The following is a 17,348-nucleotide window of genomic DNA, read 5'->3' as shown; positions in this document are numbered from 1 at the left end:
GGGCTATCAAACACAAAAAGATTTTTTCAAATCGGACCAGTAGTTTCTGAGATAAGCGCGTTCAAACAAACTGATAGAATATCAAAAAAGCAAAAAGATTACAAATCAAGTCAAGATGCCAGAAAAATCGAAATACCATAATGTTTTCAATGGCATTGTGTATCGAAATAAACGGATCGTTTGAAAAAGATATTGCTTTCGTATTTGTTACGGCGATCCGATAGGATCATGGTAATAGGCTAGATGACAAAATTTCAATTATTTGTCCGTCAGACAGATAATTAGAAAATATTGGACTCATATTTTTTATTTTCTTTAAATTTAAAAAAGTTAAAATATTATCTAATATTTTTTAATTTATAGTCTAATATTTTCTAATTATCTGTCTGACGGACTAAATAGAATTTCGATTTCATTACCCAGTCATCATCCATATTCAATAGTTAGACGCCAACGTTGTGACCACAAACTACGAGTATGTAGAAAGAAAAGATTTCCGAGAAAAAGTATAGGTACAATACTTAAACCTAACTTCTGTATTAATTTCCTTTTCTGACCGCGTTATAGAAGCACAAAGGCACATCTCCGTTTGTGTAAAATAAACAAAACCGTTGTTTTTTCAGCTATAAGTGTGCTCATAAATTATCATACGTTTTCTAAATAAATAAAAGATTTAACCTGTTTCTTTGTTCCCTTTTGCATTGGCTGAGCAGCAATCTGAAACAATGAAAACATGGTTGAGTATTATTTTAACATTAGAAATACAACACGGTCGGTAACTGCGTTCCTGGCGGCCGTGACGTCACATCGACGCGGCGAACGCGGGTGAGTGCGAGAGAGTCGCATTCTAGCGAGGTGCGTCAGCTCAGTTGTAGAATAATACAAGGTACAAGTTATTATCTACGTCGTTTACGTCGTACGTTACGTCTGAAAATCAGCGTCCAGGCATTAGCTTGTGACACATGCTGAGACGGAGACCTTTTGCTGCCGCAACTCTGCTCACATTATTTAATTTCTCATTGTTATTTATTTTATTTTTTTTTATTTTTGAATGTGCATGTTAAATATTGTATTATGTTATTTTGTCGAACTATGTATGTGACTTTGTGTGCAGCAAATAAATGCTTACTTACTTACTTACTTATTGTTTTATCTTTTTGAGAAAATAGTGGCTGAGTTTGTACGACGTTTCTTCTCAGCATTTGCCATATTTAGGGTAAAGTTTGGTACATCCCGATAGAGCAAATTGCGCAGCTCACTGGAATGCGACTCAGACGCGACGCAACGTCACGGCTGCCAGGTAAGCAGTTATCATAGTAGACTTGTCAACTCGGAAAGGGATCAATCAACACTGAATCGCCTTTCGCGCGCTGTCAACCGTGAGGCGAGGCGTTTACGTTACGGTGAGGATTGTGCGTTGCAGTATGGAGTTTCATAAATAATACTGACCGTCTCGAGTTGATACGGTTACGACCCCTTTCCGGGTTGAACAGTATTTTAGTGTTAATCTTACTACCAATCTACAGAATTTAATCAACTTAATAAAGAACGAAAGAAAAGCCATACTGAGATGTCTTTATTATCATTAAAAAATATGTAACAACAAATACAGTTCCCGGGAATGTTGACACAATAAAATAGCTGCGTCCCTTTCGTTTTTCCCATCTTAGGCCCCGCTAGTGTTGTCCTAACGTATCGATGCTTTTCGCGGAATATCGATAAACTAGCTTATTGTCCAAGTGTTTTAAAAAAAGGTTTTATCAATAAAGAAGTTTAAGTATTTTCAAGCAAGTACTTCAAGTATTTTCAAAAAAGGTTTCGTCTTTTATTGGCTTGTTTTTTACGTGCCTAAGTGTCACAGCTTGATCAAAATTGTGTAAAGTATTTTTATTTTCTTTCATTAACCTACTAATCAAAATGAATTTAAATTGCAAATTAACTTCAAGTTTTTGAGATATGCGAAGATACACACACTTGTGGGCACGTTTAGAAGCTGGCATAGACTAACTTAACAAAAACTATGCATTTTTTTACATGAATACGGTGGAATAGATAGCGAGCCTCCTTTTTATTGTCGGTTAAAAATTACAGAACAAAATCAGAAAGAAACACTTCTCATTCTTTATGGTCACACATCGTTCATAAACGTCCAAAAACTTTATTACCATGAAAGTAAAACAGTAGTTATGTTATCGTTAAACATCGCACAAAATTGCATGGTGTTGTGTTGTTTTCAAATAGCCCTTCTACTATAATTTGCTTGGGTATTATTTATTATTTGCTGAATCGTTTTGTTTGAACCTATTTATGAAGGTTGATTTGAGACGCTCGATTCTGATGTCGGATTTCATAGCTTTGTCTAAAAGATAACCTATTTTAAAATACCTATTTTTTTTTCATTCAACGATAACCTGTCAAAGATATCGCGCTCGACTTGGCGGGGGCACTACCGTGCCCCCAGATTTTTGAAATTGCAAATACATTGGATCGATATTTTCAAATTCTTTTATACACCTCTCTCCATTCAATCCAATACAATAAAATATCGCTATTATAAAGAGTTACAGGCCTCACCGCGACATTTATACATGAGTTTATAGCATGACGCTTAATTTCGGCTGTGTTGCTGTTTTGTCTTCTTGTGATCATAGTTTGTTTACCTATAGCTTTATTTGTAATGTGATGGGATGGGATGCGAAAGTCTACAATCTTTTTATTTTACAAGGAAACTGTTTCGTAAGATGTCTAAGCGCTTAGTTCAGACATGTTACGATCCAAAGGCTGGCCTATACCTTGGCCAACGAATTAGCCTTGCCATCCAGCGTGGCAATGTGGCCACTAGTGGCCAGCCTTCTGGGCACCTTTCCCCAAGTCAGCGATTTGAACGATTTTTTTATTTTATTTTATTTTATTCAAGGAGTTTAAAATTATATTATTTATCTAATTTAAGAAACTACTAATTTTGTAAATAAAATAAAACAACAGTGTCAACAAACTATGTCGATATTTTCGACCCCTTAATCGGGCACATCCCTATCTAACCCTACCGAAGGGACTGAGATGCGTCAATCCGTAAATAGGGTATTTTTGGACCAAATGGATAAGCAACCCAGCGACATATTGGGAGAACGTTGTCCAATTTTTGCCCTAACCAGGGTTGCCACCTCTAAAATTTGACAACTAGGACAATACGCATGAAAACCCCGGATTTTGGCGCCCAGAAACGGGATATCAACTGCATAGAGATCTAGAGAGATGCCAACTAATGCGCCGATTTCGACACCCAGAGCAGAGTACTCATCTAGCCGTGTCTGCCGTGTAGCATGTAATGTATCAGATACTGTATCAAGTGAGTACATAGGCACGAGCCCGCTGCGAGCTGCTCGCGCGTGATTCGCAGGGAGATCGCAGCGACCCGCCGAGTGGCGGTATCACTGCGAGCACAAAGGAGGCTCGCAGTAGGATCCAGGAGCTCGCAGCTAGATACGCGATGACCGTGGACGAGACGTACTCACTTGAAGGTTGGATACGTTACATGCTACGTTACGTGCTACATGGCAGGTGAGTACTCTGCCCAGTGTCGCAATAGAAATTACTTACTTTGTGTGTAGTAATCAAAATAAAAACAATGCGTCGCGAAGACTGTGTGTCATGCACACATTGCATTGAGTGCGACTATTTGTTCGCACACTACTAGATACGCAGTGACGTACGATTGAATGTATTCTGTCAGTTTGAATGTGCTCATTATCCACTGCGATATCAGTACTCAACGCTCGAATATCTTTAGAAGGTACTACGCAATCAATGTAGACTGTGTGTCGCTGCTGTCATCATTGCTGTCGCGAGCAATGTGTTCTATTTTTGGGCATATTGCTGCGACACCGGCCCCGCCCCCTTTTCACATCTCCTTTTAGTTTCTGTGATCTGTTGACCAGGTTTTTATTTAAACTTAGTTGCATTGCCCTGCATTGGCACAAGGCTCAAGGTTTTTGCACCCGGACAACAAATAAAACTCTCCCCTCTAGACTCGGACAGATCCGGGGAAACCCGGACGGATGGCAGCCCTAGCCCTAACCCTTTCCCGCTGGTCATAATATGACCAGGGGCAACTTTATTGTCAAGATTAGTTCCAGGATACGTTTCTAACAGGGTTGGTTGGAATGATTACGTTGACATTAAAAATTGGCTGAGATGACTCGTTTCTATATCTATACTTCTTCTATACTAATATTATAAATGCAAAAGTAACTCTGTCTGTCTGTCTCGCTTTCACGCTTAAACCACTGAACTGATTTTGATGAAATTTGGCATAGAGATAGTTTGAGTCCCGGGAAAGGACATAGGATAGTTTTTATCACGGTTTTTGAAACAGGGACGCGCGCGATAAAGTTTTTCTGTGATAGACAAAATTCCACGCGGGCGAAGCCACGGGCGGAAAGCTAGTCCTACTAATATTATAAATGCGAAAGTTTGGATGTCTGCATGTTTGTTACTCTTTCACGCAAAAACTACGGAACAGATTTTGATTAAACTTTACAGTATTATCTACACTAATTTAATATACCACGCAATCTTGTATACCCATTCTTATAAGATACACCATACAAGAATGCATGGTAAATTCAGTGAACTGCTCCTGAATCGAATGTACCTACTACTACTATTTCTATTTATTTATATTAACCGGCAGACAGTGGTGACTGAGTTTGTTGCGGCGCTTCTTCTCAGCACTTGCCAAATGTTGGTCTCGAAGCGCTGGTAGGGTAAAAAGATTATGAGACATGTAGAGGCTCCTTAAGAGCAAAATGACGATTTGTAAGAACTATTTATTAGTCCAAACAAATAAAGAAATTTTGACTTTGACTTAGATTTACGAGTAGGTACCTACATGTAGGCATGTACTTATTACCATTTCCATCCGTACGTTTCATACGTGTGGATTAGCAATAAAGAACTGAATTGAACTGAATCCCTGTATACCTATCAAAATGAATGACGTCACCATTAGTCCGTTTCCATTATAAGTCTGGTCGCTGAGCACGTAGTATTTTGTCCATTGGCCCAAGCTACCCATCCTTATCGCTCACGCGTAATTATGTTGCTGTTGCGCTCGCACACTCACTGTGGGCGCCGGTCGCACAGTCGCGACAGCAATATAATTACGCGCGAGAGATAAGGATGGGTAGCTTGGGTTCAATGGACAAAATGGGCTTCAGGGCTTTAGTTATTTGGTTAAACTCACCAATCGGCTGTATGAAGCACAGTATGACAGTGACCAGGCCGGTGATCGCGTGAGGGTTGTCTCCAGTCGTGGCGAAGCCGCCCACCTCTACTAGGATCAGGATGAAGCCGACGACTGTTAGCAGCCACGTCAGCACCATGAGGATTCGGTGGTACTGGAACATGAAATACACAGGTTAAGTATAACAAAATATCATCAGCTCAGTATTACCTCTAGCACGAAAAACTTTCGTCTTCGAATCGTTTGCGTATTCGACAAAATTCGATACCCAGCCTTCGAATTCAACCATAATGTGACGTGACGTTCTCGATTGTCTAAATTAGCTAAGTTCACTTTACATCACGTTCACAGGGGCGCTGTTTAAGTTTTCATACTAAATCTTTTGATGGCAATTCGAATACGGAAACGATTCGAAGTGAAAAGTTTTTCGTGCTAGAGATACAGGCTAAAAATAGCCTTTTATTTAGATGTCCTCCAATGACGATGGACGTAGGGCTAGAAGTGGAAAGTTCTTCCACTCATTCTCAGTAGGTACCAGACGATGTAACATAATCGTGTCGAAATGGTGGTAAAGTAAGCTATAAAGGCCTGTTTAATGCCCGTTTTCACTATCAGTCCCTAATTTTTAAGTTACCCATTTGAAAACAAAATTCCTGTTATGTGTTACCATCACTTAAAAATTAGGGATTGATGATGAAAACGGGCATAAGTGTCCTATAAATAATATCTGACTAACTAGGCGTAGACCTAGAAAAAACACACGACTTTACGCAGTCTTATCCAAGCGGGCACTCTTTTCTGCAATGGTTATTGATACAGCAAACGATACAACATACAACCCTGCCCATTGCTACATAAGTATTATTAAGTAAGTGAGGGATCATTGGTAACTTACCTAAGCTATATTTGGTGCTTCAGGTGCTACTTTTTATATGGTTCACGGTCAAGTCATGCTTCAATGATCCGATCATCAAGTTCTTGTGGATTGTATTGACCTTCTACGAGGTTTTTGTTAGCATTACGCATTTAGCAAAATGATATGTATAAATAAGAAGGTACTTACAGCAAACCAAATGTCCTTGCCGCCTAACTGTCTGCCAACCCAAACTTGTCTGAAGTATCTGAAAAACAAAGAAAACGCTTTTTATTAACTGATAAAAAATGATTGTCTTTTTCTGTTGATGGATATAAATATGCGGCTTATAAAACACTAAGGCTGGGTTGCACCATCTTACTTTAACAAACGTCAAAAAACTGTCAAACTCCATACAAAAACATCGGTTATCGTCAAAGTTACGGTCAAAATTAGATGGTGCAACTCGGCCTACCTAAGTAGGTACAACAGCCATTATTACTAACGCCCGTATTCACAAACATTACTATGAGGTCTCACGTGGATGCACAGGGTGACATACGAACCAATCACAGGTCTATTCAACGCTGTGTGTTCGATTTGCTGCTTCGCTTAAGCAAGTATCGTTCATGAATACGGGCGTAAGTCCCTGTGTTACGAGGTGGTAAACTTTACCACCTCGTAAACCTCCTTTACCAGGTAAAGGAGGTTTTATGCAAAGTGAAGCCTTAATAGAAGGTGCTAGGTGCTTGTTTTTCCGTTCTGGGGCTTCATCATCATCATCATCATAATTTCAGCCACAGGACGTCCACTGCTGAATAAAGGCCTCCCCTAATGATTTCCAGATTGACCGGTTGATAGCATCCAGCGCCTTCCTGCTACTTTTGTGAGGTCGTCGGTCCACCTTGTGGGTGGACGTCCCACTGCGTTTTCCGGTACATTACCTCCACTCTAGAACCTTGTTGCCCCATCGGGCGTCAGTTCTGCGTACTATGTGGCCTGCCCATTGCCACCTCAGCTAATCCATTCTGGAGCTTACCTCGCAAGCAATATTCCAATAGACGATGTTCCCAACCAGGCCAGCAACATGAAGGATCCATGCAACTTCACGAGGAGTTTGGAGGAACCAGCTGCAGTTCCCACCGTAGCTAAAGCCAGAGACTCCCCGGTAGCACCGAAAGCGATAGAGTGGAAGCCTACTCGGTCAGCCTCTGAAAATTAGTAAATTTTTAAAGTAAACTGTGCTGGATGCAGGCCGCTAAAGTCAGGTCGCCGATCAGATATTCGTTCAATGACCCCAAGCTATCCATCCTTATCACTAGCGCGTAATTATACGAGTACCTATTGCTATCGCGACTGTACGACGGGCGGCCGCAGTGAGTGAGCGAGCAATATAATTACACGCGAGCGATAAGGATGGGTAACTTGGGGTCATTGGACGAAATTCTATGTGCTCGGCGGCCGGACTTTACCAACCGGGCGATGTGGAAATCATTGGGGAAGGTCTATGTTCAGCAGTGGACATTCTGTGTCTGGCTGAAATGATGATGATGATAAATTGTTTTTTTCTTTGCATCTGATATCATCATCGGCCAGTTCATCAGAAGTGGTGATGGAGCTGGTTTGATCGAGCAACTGTCTCAAAAGACTCATCACCACGCAACTACCTACTTATGTACGCTGACAAAGGTATAAATTAATGACATGAGTGAAGTTGACAGCAGAGTCGATCTCCATTATTAAGTACCTATTACTTGGTTGAGAAAATGTTACTGATAAGGTTATTAGGCTCAATTTTTTTAAAGTTTGAAGCAGTCGCTTAGAAAAAAATTGATAAAAGAAAAGCCAAGACCTAGCACTAGGTACTCGTAGCTTACCTTTCATGCTATCACCAGAGACAACCATCAGGTTGTATTTGCCGCCCGCCAAATCAAACGTGAATCCCTTGACTGTCGAAACCACATCCCTTGTGAACTTGCAGTACAGTTTCCCATTGATATTCGAGCTTTCCTTCAACTGGACAATATCTTGTGGGGAGTCTGACCTTCTGACGAATGGCTCTACTTTAGGATAAGTCCACGACGTGAAAAGACTGACTCTTCCGTTGTCGTTTCTGACGCATTCCATGGCGCTGTCGTCGCCCATTTTGCTGTCCATGCTTAGAGCAGCAGCTATGTATTTAGGGTTGTTAGTTCCCTGGATCTCGAAGGTGTAGATGTCACCAGCAACGAAGACGGCTACGATGGCATCGCAGTTGCCTCTAGCGATGCAGTTTTCGGGGATACCGTAGCACAGTTTGGTGTCTGCGCAGCCTTGGTAGATTTCGTCGCGGGTTTCGGTGGGCGGACTTGGCTGAAGGCAGAAAGAATGATTTTTAAACTTGAATTATAAACTTTGAGAAACACTAGTCTCAACATGACATTAATCTTCTTTTAGCATGAAAGTAAGGTACTTAGCATCCTACATTTATTATAGCCGGCGATTTAGTTTTGACTTGAAGTTTAAATACTAGGTTTCTCATAAACTCTAATACCCCAACATCATAGGAATGATGCAGATGCGATCTAAGATAAATAAATTATAAATAGTTTATTTGTACATAGTTATCTTAAACACATATTAACAAACTTCGTGTTTAAACAAACTGGTTGTTCCCCTCACCTTCAAAATAAGAAAACCTGAGCTTTGAAGGGTCAGTGGTTCGGCACATCGGCACTCCTTGATTGATATGGATAAGTATGCATGCAATGTTGTTTGTAGATAATGCAGGCTTGTCTTATTGCTGAGGCCTCTGGCCAAAGGCTTCTTTGTCAACTTACCCTGCTCTCCATGATCACGGGCGGCGCGGCTTGAGTAGTCGGCTGGAAGGTAGGGGCTGGTGACGTGGTGGTGATCACAGTGTTACGGTTCACCACCTCCACCACTTTGGATTCCACATTCTTCCAGAACGTCGCGTAGCTTTGAGCTACAGTTGCTCTGGAAAGTGTTATTAGTTATTTTAATAAAATGTCCTTTCTGATCATACGAATATTTTGAGTGAGAATATTTTACTGTAGTTTAATTTTGACTGAGTAGCAGTAGATGCAAGAAGTGTAGTTATTGTAAACCTTTATAGATAAAAACTATTCGGACCTCCTTAAAAACACGAAATTCATGTGAAGCCCTAAATCTACTTCCTTTCGGACCAGCTTAATTTATTTATTTATAACAGTTACCAATTTCAATTCATGTAATGGCTTAACCAGATTGGCAACAAGTTACACAAAAACATGCATTCTGCTTGGGGTCTAACCCCCTTACCAGTAAAAAGTTACACAGTTGTTGAACACTTTTAAAATTACATTTCCATACTAAACGTCACTTTAAAACACTGTTCAATGAGCGTGTAAGTTTTATAAGTAAGGGGGTAAAATTCTAAATTGCGATTTGGGTTCTTCGACGATTGCTGGCCGATTGCAATTAGAGAAAGACCAACTCACTAACCACTGGCCTTCCGTTTGAGAAACCACATAAGAGGGCTACCTACTTACCTAACTATAGGTACCTAAAGTGTGTTTGAGATTTCGATTTGGGACTTACAACCTGGTCGAGTTAACTGCGCACCTAGGGGCCGTGACGTCACATCGACGCTCTGATACGAACGGGGAGTACGCGGGGATTTGTGCGAGGAAGAGTCGCATCAGTAGCGGCGGTCCGCCCCGGGTGCCAAGCATCAGGGGGTGACACAAGTCGCGCAGATTAGTTCTCACTGGCGCATCTGCATGGCAAATCTGCGGTCTATGCCATGATACGGGGGAGGGGGGGTTGTGGGTGGGGGGGTGCGATTGTCTTTCAATCTTCGAATCGGTAGGTAACCCCAAAATCCTGCGGGGTACCAGGGGGTGCCTTAGGACTTATTACGGGGGGAAGGGGGTAATCGCCCCGGGTGCCAACCCATGCTACGCCGCCACTGAGTCGCATTCCAGCAAGGTGAGCAGTTAACTCGACCAGGTTGTATAGCCAAGACAATGCAATGTGATGTGTTGTAGGAGGGACAAGTCCAATTTTTAATCTCCTACCTGAATTCCACTCCTCCCAAGAAGTCAGAGGGAGCCTCCCACTGAAACGTGAGGGCTGCCTTATCCGAGGGATTGGAGTGAGTGGCCGTGTCATTGCCGAAGGTGCACGTGGTGAGGCGGGTGTTGACTGGGTCGGACAGGCTGGTGAACTTGCCTACAATCACGTCTGGGTCCTGATGAAGAAAAAGCAACTTTATTCATATGGGTTGAGGAGTGACGCAAGCTTCTATCTGAGGCTTGATCACTTTTGCATCAAGTGAGTTGAAGACCAAGAGCTTCTCCGTTGTGTTCGATCGTCCTCGCCTCCCCCAAGGTTTTCCACAATTAACTGTCCTGGTCCGTTGTGTGTAAAGGCAATTTAGAGTTCTTTACTTTCACTGGCTGAAAAGGATGCTAAGCTTAACACCTTACACTCATAGCTGGGCATCGTTAATCAAATAGTTAACTTCGTTAAACGTTAAAACGTTACATTTCGTAAGATTTAACGCAAGTTAACGTTAATCGTTAATCCGTTAACACATGATAATAAAACGAAAAAAATAATTGTACCTATGCAATGCAAGGTTCAAATAATTTCGAAAGCTTGTATCGCGCATGGAATTTATTCCTCTTTTATATATTTGCGCTACAAGCTTTCGAAATTATTTTTCGTTTTAGTACAACTGCATTTCAGAATAAAAGCTTGTTTTTAAAAAAGTTTTTTAATTATTATAATTGTTTAGTAGTATCTCAATCTCAGAGCCTTGCAGCGTTGCCAGTTTTTTTTTTCGCCAAGTCGGGACTTTGGTACTTTTTGAGTGAAAATAGCGGGATTCTTCCGTCAGAAGCGGGACATAGTAAAAAAACGTATCTAATCAAAGGTTTTCAAATATTTATCTTTTTATTTGACCTAAAATTACGTTTACGTGACAATAGATAGCAAAAGTAGCCATAGAAAATGTATTTTAACAAAAAAAATACCTTTTAGGTTTAGTCTATTGTTAAATTCGTCTTTAGAATAAAAAAAGAAAAAAAAAAAAACAAAAATCGAAATTAAAAAAGTTTTATTCTTTAGAATAATATGGCGTTTCAAACAATAGTCTGGTGAAGTGAGTCTCTCTCTGAAAAGCGGGACCGAGCCTGTCCCGCGCGGGACATTTAAATTTGATTTAAAAATCGGGACGTCCCGCCAAAATCGGGACGTCTGGCAACGCTGGAGCCTTGGTTCAATTACAATACNAGCCAATACGAGCAGTCAATTGTTACACAAAACTCTGATGCAACCAAACAGTAACATAAATCTTAAAGTTTAGAAGCTGACAAAGTCGATTTATAAAAGCACTAACCGTTAAATATGCTCGATAAATAAAGTGTTAGAATAATAAACAAAGACCAACTCTTTGTGTTTATCTACACTAATATTATAAAGAGGAAAACTTTGTTTGTTTGTTTGTTTGTTTGTTTGTTTGTTTAGTTGTAATGGATAGGCTCAAAAACTACTGGACCGATTTTAAAAATTCTTTCACCATTCGAAAGCTACATAACTCACGAGTAACATAGGCCTAATTTTATTTTGGAAAAAAATAGGGTCCCGTAAAATATTTGGGATTTTCATAAGACGTGGAAAAGCGCCATCTATCGTCATTGGTTAAAATCTTCTTGCGCCTGACAAACATTTTTGAGGTACGTAAATATTCATGAAGGCAAAGCTGTCAAACGCCATCTATCGACATCATTAGTAAATTAGTAACTAAATATTACATGCTATGAATAGCGCTGTTCGTAAATACCTAATTTTGAAAATTTAATAAATAAAGATATTTTATGTAATTAAACCATTCACTGTATGTACCTATTTGAATCATTCACTGTGTTTAAACGAGCAAATCAAAGTGTTAATTAGTGACTTTTACAAACTTCCTTGCAAATTCTTACTATGTGCCGCCATCTACCGAGATGAATATTAAGGTACGGTTCAGCGGCGGACAAATGGGATGGGCGCGTGGGCGATTGTAGTTAAATAGGATAAGAATTACTTCGTTTTTATTTTCTGTATGTAATTTGTTATTTTTTTGTAGGGTCTTTATTTTAATTACTTAGGTTGGTAGGTACTTATATACTTATTTGATTTTCATGATAATTACTATAGGTAGGTACGTATAATTTTAGTAGAAAGAAAGGTCATTGAATGACTAAAGTGACTCACTCACTCATCACGAAGTCTCAGAAACTACAAGTCTCAAAAGAGTTCTCATAGAGGTTAATGGTCTATTCCACTTTGATCACCTGGCTTTGATCACCAAGATGATTAAAGTGGACTCCAGTTAAATTATTTTTTAGTGTTCTTTGATACCTTGACCTATAAATAAATTATACCTCTGAATTTTCACATACATGTTCAATTTGTTTATTGCGGTTTTTAGAAAATATCAAAAATGTTACAAAACAAAATATGTAGTACAACAATTGGACATGTGACTATTCAGAGGAGGTGTGATTTGTTTGTAGATAATCAAAGACACTAAAATAATAATTTAACTAGAGTCCACTTGGCTCACCTAGGACATTGTATCCGTGGGTGATCAAAGGCACAGAATGAATTCAAAGGACACTAAATTGTCGCTATAGAACGTAGGTAGTCACTAAAACGAAATTTTGCAAAATTCAAACCTTATAGGAGTTAAAAAGGGGGTTAGAAGTTTGTATTGCAGTCCTCGGTTTTTAAAGTAAGAGACTTGAAAGTTGAAATGTTCNCGAAGTCGCGGGCGGCCGCTAGTTGTTTATAACCCAAATTAACATATTATAGGCTATGACAATCTGTGACAAACTAAATTTCACGCGGGTAAGGTTAGTACATAATATAAAAGCGAAAAGTCACTGATTCCCTCACTCACAAATTTGTCATTCACTGGTTGGGTATTATTGGTGGTCAAGCTGTAGATCCTGGCTACACAGGAGTTGCAGTGGTGGGAACGAGAGGTGGGAATAGTCCCGTGACTCACTCATTCAACACGAAATCTCAGAAACTACAAGTGCTAGGAGTGTCAAATGTTGCATGGGGGTTCCTTTTAGAATGAAGGTGCTCACAAAGACGGGATTTTGCAAAATTCAACCCACGGGATCCACGCGTACGAAGTCGCGGGCGGCCGCTAGTATAAGAACTCTCTCTGCCCTGCCACGGTCTTATAGTATAACAAGTATAAAATACAATTTTGGTACATAATTTATAGTTAGTTGAAGTATGAGTACTTGATACTAGCTGTGCCCGCGACTTCGTACGCGTGAAAATAGTTTAAATAATATTCCCGTTTTCGCAACATTTTTCTTTATTGCTCCGCTGCTATTGGCTGTAGGGTAAAGTTATATGGCTTAAAGCCTTCCTCGATAAATGGGCTATCCAACACAAAAATATTTTTTCAAATTGGGCCAGTAGTTATAGAGATTAGCTCGTTCAAACAAACAAACAAACAAAATATTAGTATAGAAAAGGGCTTTCGTAGACTGTTTTACTTTAAGGGTCAAACTTTGGACGTCCCTTCAAGTTATGTATAAAACTTTTTAGGGCAGTTTCTGGACTAAGTGACCGAGAAAACTATAAATACAAAGTTAGGGTAAATCTTTCATGTTATTCTTAGGTATTAAAGAAATAAAAGGTTCTTTGGTATCATCATCATCATTACTAATCGCAATTAGTCACTCGTAACACAATCATGTTTTAGCTTACCACGAGGGGTTAAGTGAATCCTAATATTTGAAAAAAAAGTTACAGTCCAATCAATTGATGTACTTTTTAAGATCTACCTACATTTAGTAAATAATTGAAATACCTTGTTTCTCATTTTAAGTGAAATGTACAATTTCTTTTGAGAAATAAATTCTTAAACCTGACTTTTAAATACTCAAAACGGGTCTCTCCCATACATTTAGTATGGCAATACAAGCAAGTGGCTTTACTATTTGTCAACTCAATTATACCAAAAATCCTAATTTACTGGTAATTTAAAATTAATTAAGTTTTTAAGACCAGAAAGTAGACTTTTTAAAAAAGTTGTGATTTTGAATTATTTGGGAATGGTGTCAAATAGTCTAAACATATTTTTCTTTCTTTCTCCTTTCCTATATTTCCTTTAATTATAGTTTTTCTTGACACTGGCTATAGGTATGTGTAACGAACAGAATAGATCCATAATAATAAAATATAAAACTTTTTCATTAACCATCCTGGAAAGATTTCATTACATAACCAAAGATGGTTTAATCTGCCCCAATTAACCATACTTTTAACTCTAAACTGTAGCCGAACAAATACTTAACATAACTTTAGTTCACTGCAACCGTAGATATATTATATGTATATGTATATTGGCAACGAACAAAGGAGCTTTCCACCGCGCAAGCGTGGTTCAACCAGGACGGATATACGGTCGAACTCTATGCTTTACACGAGTGGGAGAGAGACGGCAAGACTCATAAATTTCTACGACCACGACCGGGGTATAATTTTGCTTATGTTGTGCTTGTTTGGTAATAATTGGGAATACTGATGCAAGTTGACTGAGAAAAGTTGAAAGTTTGATCTAAGTATTAGAAACCAGTAAAGGCGATGCTTTCGGGGACTGGTCAATCCAAGTTATCCAAAATATGCGAGTCATTACTATAAAATCAAAATCAAAATAATTATCTTTAAATGTTTAGACTAATTAAATTAGTACTTGCAAATCGTCAAATGCTCTTAAGGAGCCTATACATGTCTCATTCTTTTTTTGCCCTACCAGCGCTTCGAGACAAACATTTGGCAAGTGCTGAGAAGAAGCGCCGCAACAAACTCAGTCACCACTGTCTGCCGGTTTAAAAATATAAAAAACTAGGAAGTTACAATACATTCAGAAGCAAGTTACTTACCACGCGTTCCCGTTGATAGAAGGTGGCCTTAAGAATCCCATCTAGCACGAGACCGCGTGGCAGTTTTATATTTACGTAGTTCTTGCAACTCACGAAGGCGAGTGAGCTTTACTTGTGTGTACGTGTACATGCACATAACGATAGTGTAATGTGTATCAAAACTTTTGAACGAACAGTAGCGAGCCACCACACATGTAAAGCTCACTCGCCTTCGTGAATTGCAACAACTATAATATTGTATTATATTATCTGTAAGTCTAGATATTAGCACGTTACTACCTTGTTTATTATGCCACGCAATTTTGTATTATTCTTATTCGATATGTTAAGATACAACATACAAGAATGCGTGGTAAATTCAGAGAACTGCTCCTGAATCAATAATGTACCTACTACTGCTATTTCTATTTATTTATATTAACCGGCAGACAGTGGTGACTGAGTTTGTTGCGGCGCTTCTTCTCAGCACTTGCCAAATGTTGGTCTCGAAGCGCTGGTAGGGTAAAAAGATTATGAGACATGTAGAGGCTCCTTAAGAGCAAAATATTTGACGATTTGTAGTGTATGTTGTAGTTTAGTGCTAAGTAACCGTCGTAACCGTATCAACTCGAGGCGGTCATTATTCTTAGTATGAAACTCCATACTGCAACGCACACTTATCCGCACCGTAACGTAAACGCCTCGCCTCGCAATTGACAGCGCGCGAAAGGTGATACTGTGTTGATCCCTTTCCGAGTTGATAAGTCAGCTATGTCACTTAAGTCACATAGCTGACTGAAAAGCGGGGGCAGAAAAGTTCTTGAGTGGCGACCATGAGCCGGAAGACGTAGCGTGGGCAGGCCTCCCACTAGGTGGACCGACGATTATGTGAAGGTCGCGGGGGTGCCTGGATGCGAGTGGCGCAGGACCGGTCTTTGTGGAAATCCTTAGAGGAGGCCTTTGTCCAGCAGTGGACGTCATTTGGATGTAGTTTAGTGTTAAGTATTTACTGACCGATATTAGTAACAAAAAACGCATAAAACATAAAAAGGGACAAAACATTTTCAGTCAAATAAATCAATCTACACTAATATTATAAAGAGGAAAACTTTGTTTGTTTGTTTGTTTGTTTGTTTGTTTGTTTGTTTGTTTAGTTGTAATGGATAGGCTCAAAAACTACTGGACCGATTTTAAAAATTCTTTCACCATTCGAAAGCTACATAACTCACGAGTAACATAGGCCTAATTTTATTTTGGAAAAAAATAGGGTCCCGTAAAATATTTGGGATTTTCATAAGACGTGGAAAAGCGCCATCTATCGTTATTGCTTAAAATCTTCTTGCGCCTGACAAACATTTTTGAGGTACGTAAATATTCATGAAGGCAAAGCTGTCAAACGCCATCTATCGACATCATTAGTAAATTAGTAACTAAATATTACATGCTATGAATAGCGCTGTTCGTGCACAGAATGAATTCAAAGGACACTAAATTGTCGCTGTAGAACGTAGGTAGTCACTAAAACGAAATTTTGCAAAATTCAAACCTTATGGGAGTTAAAAAGGGGGTCAGAAGTTTGTATTGCAGTCCTCGGTTTTTAAAGTAAGAGACTTGAAAGTTTAAATGTTCGGTACATCGTGGTACTGTGTACACATCGGTTTGCCGACGATATTGTGGTCATGGCAGAATCGTTGGAAGATCTTGGCACAATGCTCGAAGACTTTAATCGATTTTCCCAACAGGTAGGCCTGAGGATGAACATGGACAAAACGAAGCTTATGTCGAATGTCCATGTTGCGCCCTAACCAGTTTCAGTTGGAAGCTCAATTCTCGAGATTGTCGACAAGTAGGTATGTCTACCTCGGACAAACGATCCAGCTAGGTAGGTCCAATTTCGAGAAGGAGGTCAATCGTCGAATCCAACTCGGCTAGGCAGCGTTCGGGAAACTACGCAACATCTTATCGTCCAAAATACCTCAATGCCTGAAGACTAGAGTGTATAACCAATGTGTGTTACCAGTGATAACTTATGGCTCGGAAACGTGGCCTCTCACTCTCACCTTATACAGAAGCTCAGTTCCACAGCGTGCTATGGAAAGGGCTATGCTTGGTGTTTCTTTGCGAGATCGAATCAGAAATGAGGAGATCCGTAAACGAACCAAAGTCGCTGACATAGCGACGGATTAGCAAGCTGAAGTGGCAATGGGCAGGGCTCATAGTACGCAGAACTGATGGCCGATGGGGCAGAATGGTTCTGGAATGGAGGCCGCGTACCGGAAAACGTAGCGTGGAACTTCCACCTACAAGGTGGACCGGCGACATCGTAAAGGTA

General features: G+C 39.8%; 1 protein-coding gene across 1 annotated transcript; it reads right to left on the bottom strand.

The window, feature by feature from the left end:
• Window positions 1-3,147: 3,147 nt before the first annotated feature.
• On the bottom strand, window positions 3,148-10,347 carry LOC114355886 (putative ferric-chelate reductase 1 homolog; the record flags this gene model as incomplete). Its single annotated transcript, XM_028308921.1, has 7 exons — window positions 3,148-3,166; window positions 5,206-5,399; window positions 6,309-6,366; window positions 7,138-7,309; window positions 7,976-8,450; window positions 8,918-9,074; window positions 10,157-10,347. Coding segments are annotated over 7 exons (1,266 nt in total), but the record flags the coding sequence as incomplete, so codon positions are not given.
• Between the last annotated feature and the right edge of the window lie 7,001 nt (window positions 10,348-17,348).

The sequence above is a fragment of the Ostrinia furnacalis genome, unplaced genomic scaffold (genome assembly GCF_004193835.3).
Source record: "Ostrinia furnacalis isolate ACB-3 unplaced genomic scaffold, ASM419383v2 OfSCF2568, whole genome shotgun sequence".
NCBI classification, from domain to species: Eukaryota; Metazoa; Arthropoda; class Insecta; order Lepidoptera; family Crambidae; genus Ostrinia; species Ostrinia furnacalis.
This window is presented reverse-complemented; position numbering and strand designations above follow the sequence as displayed.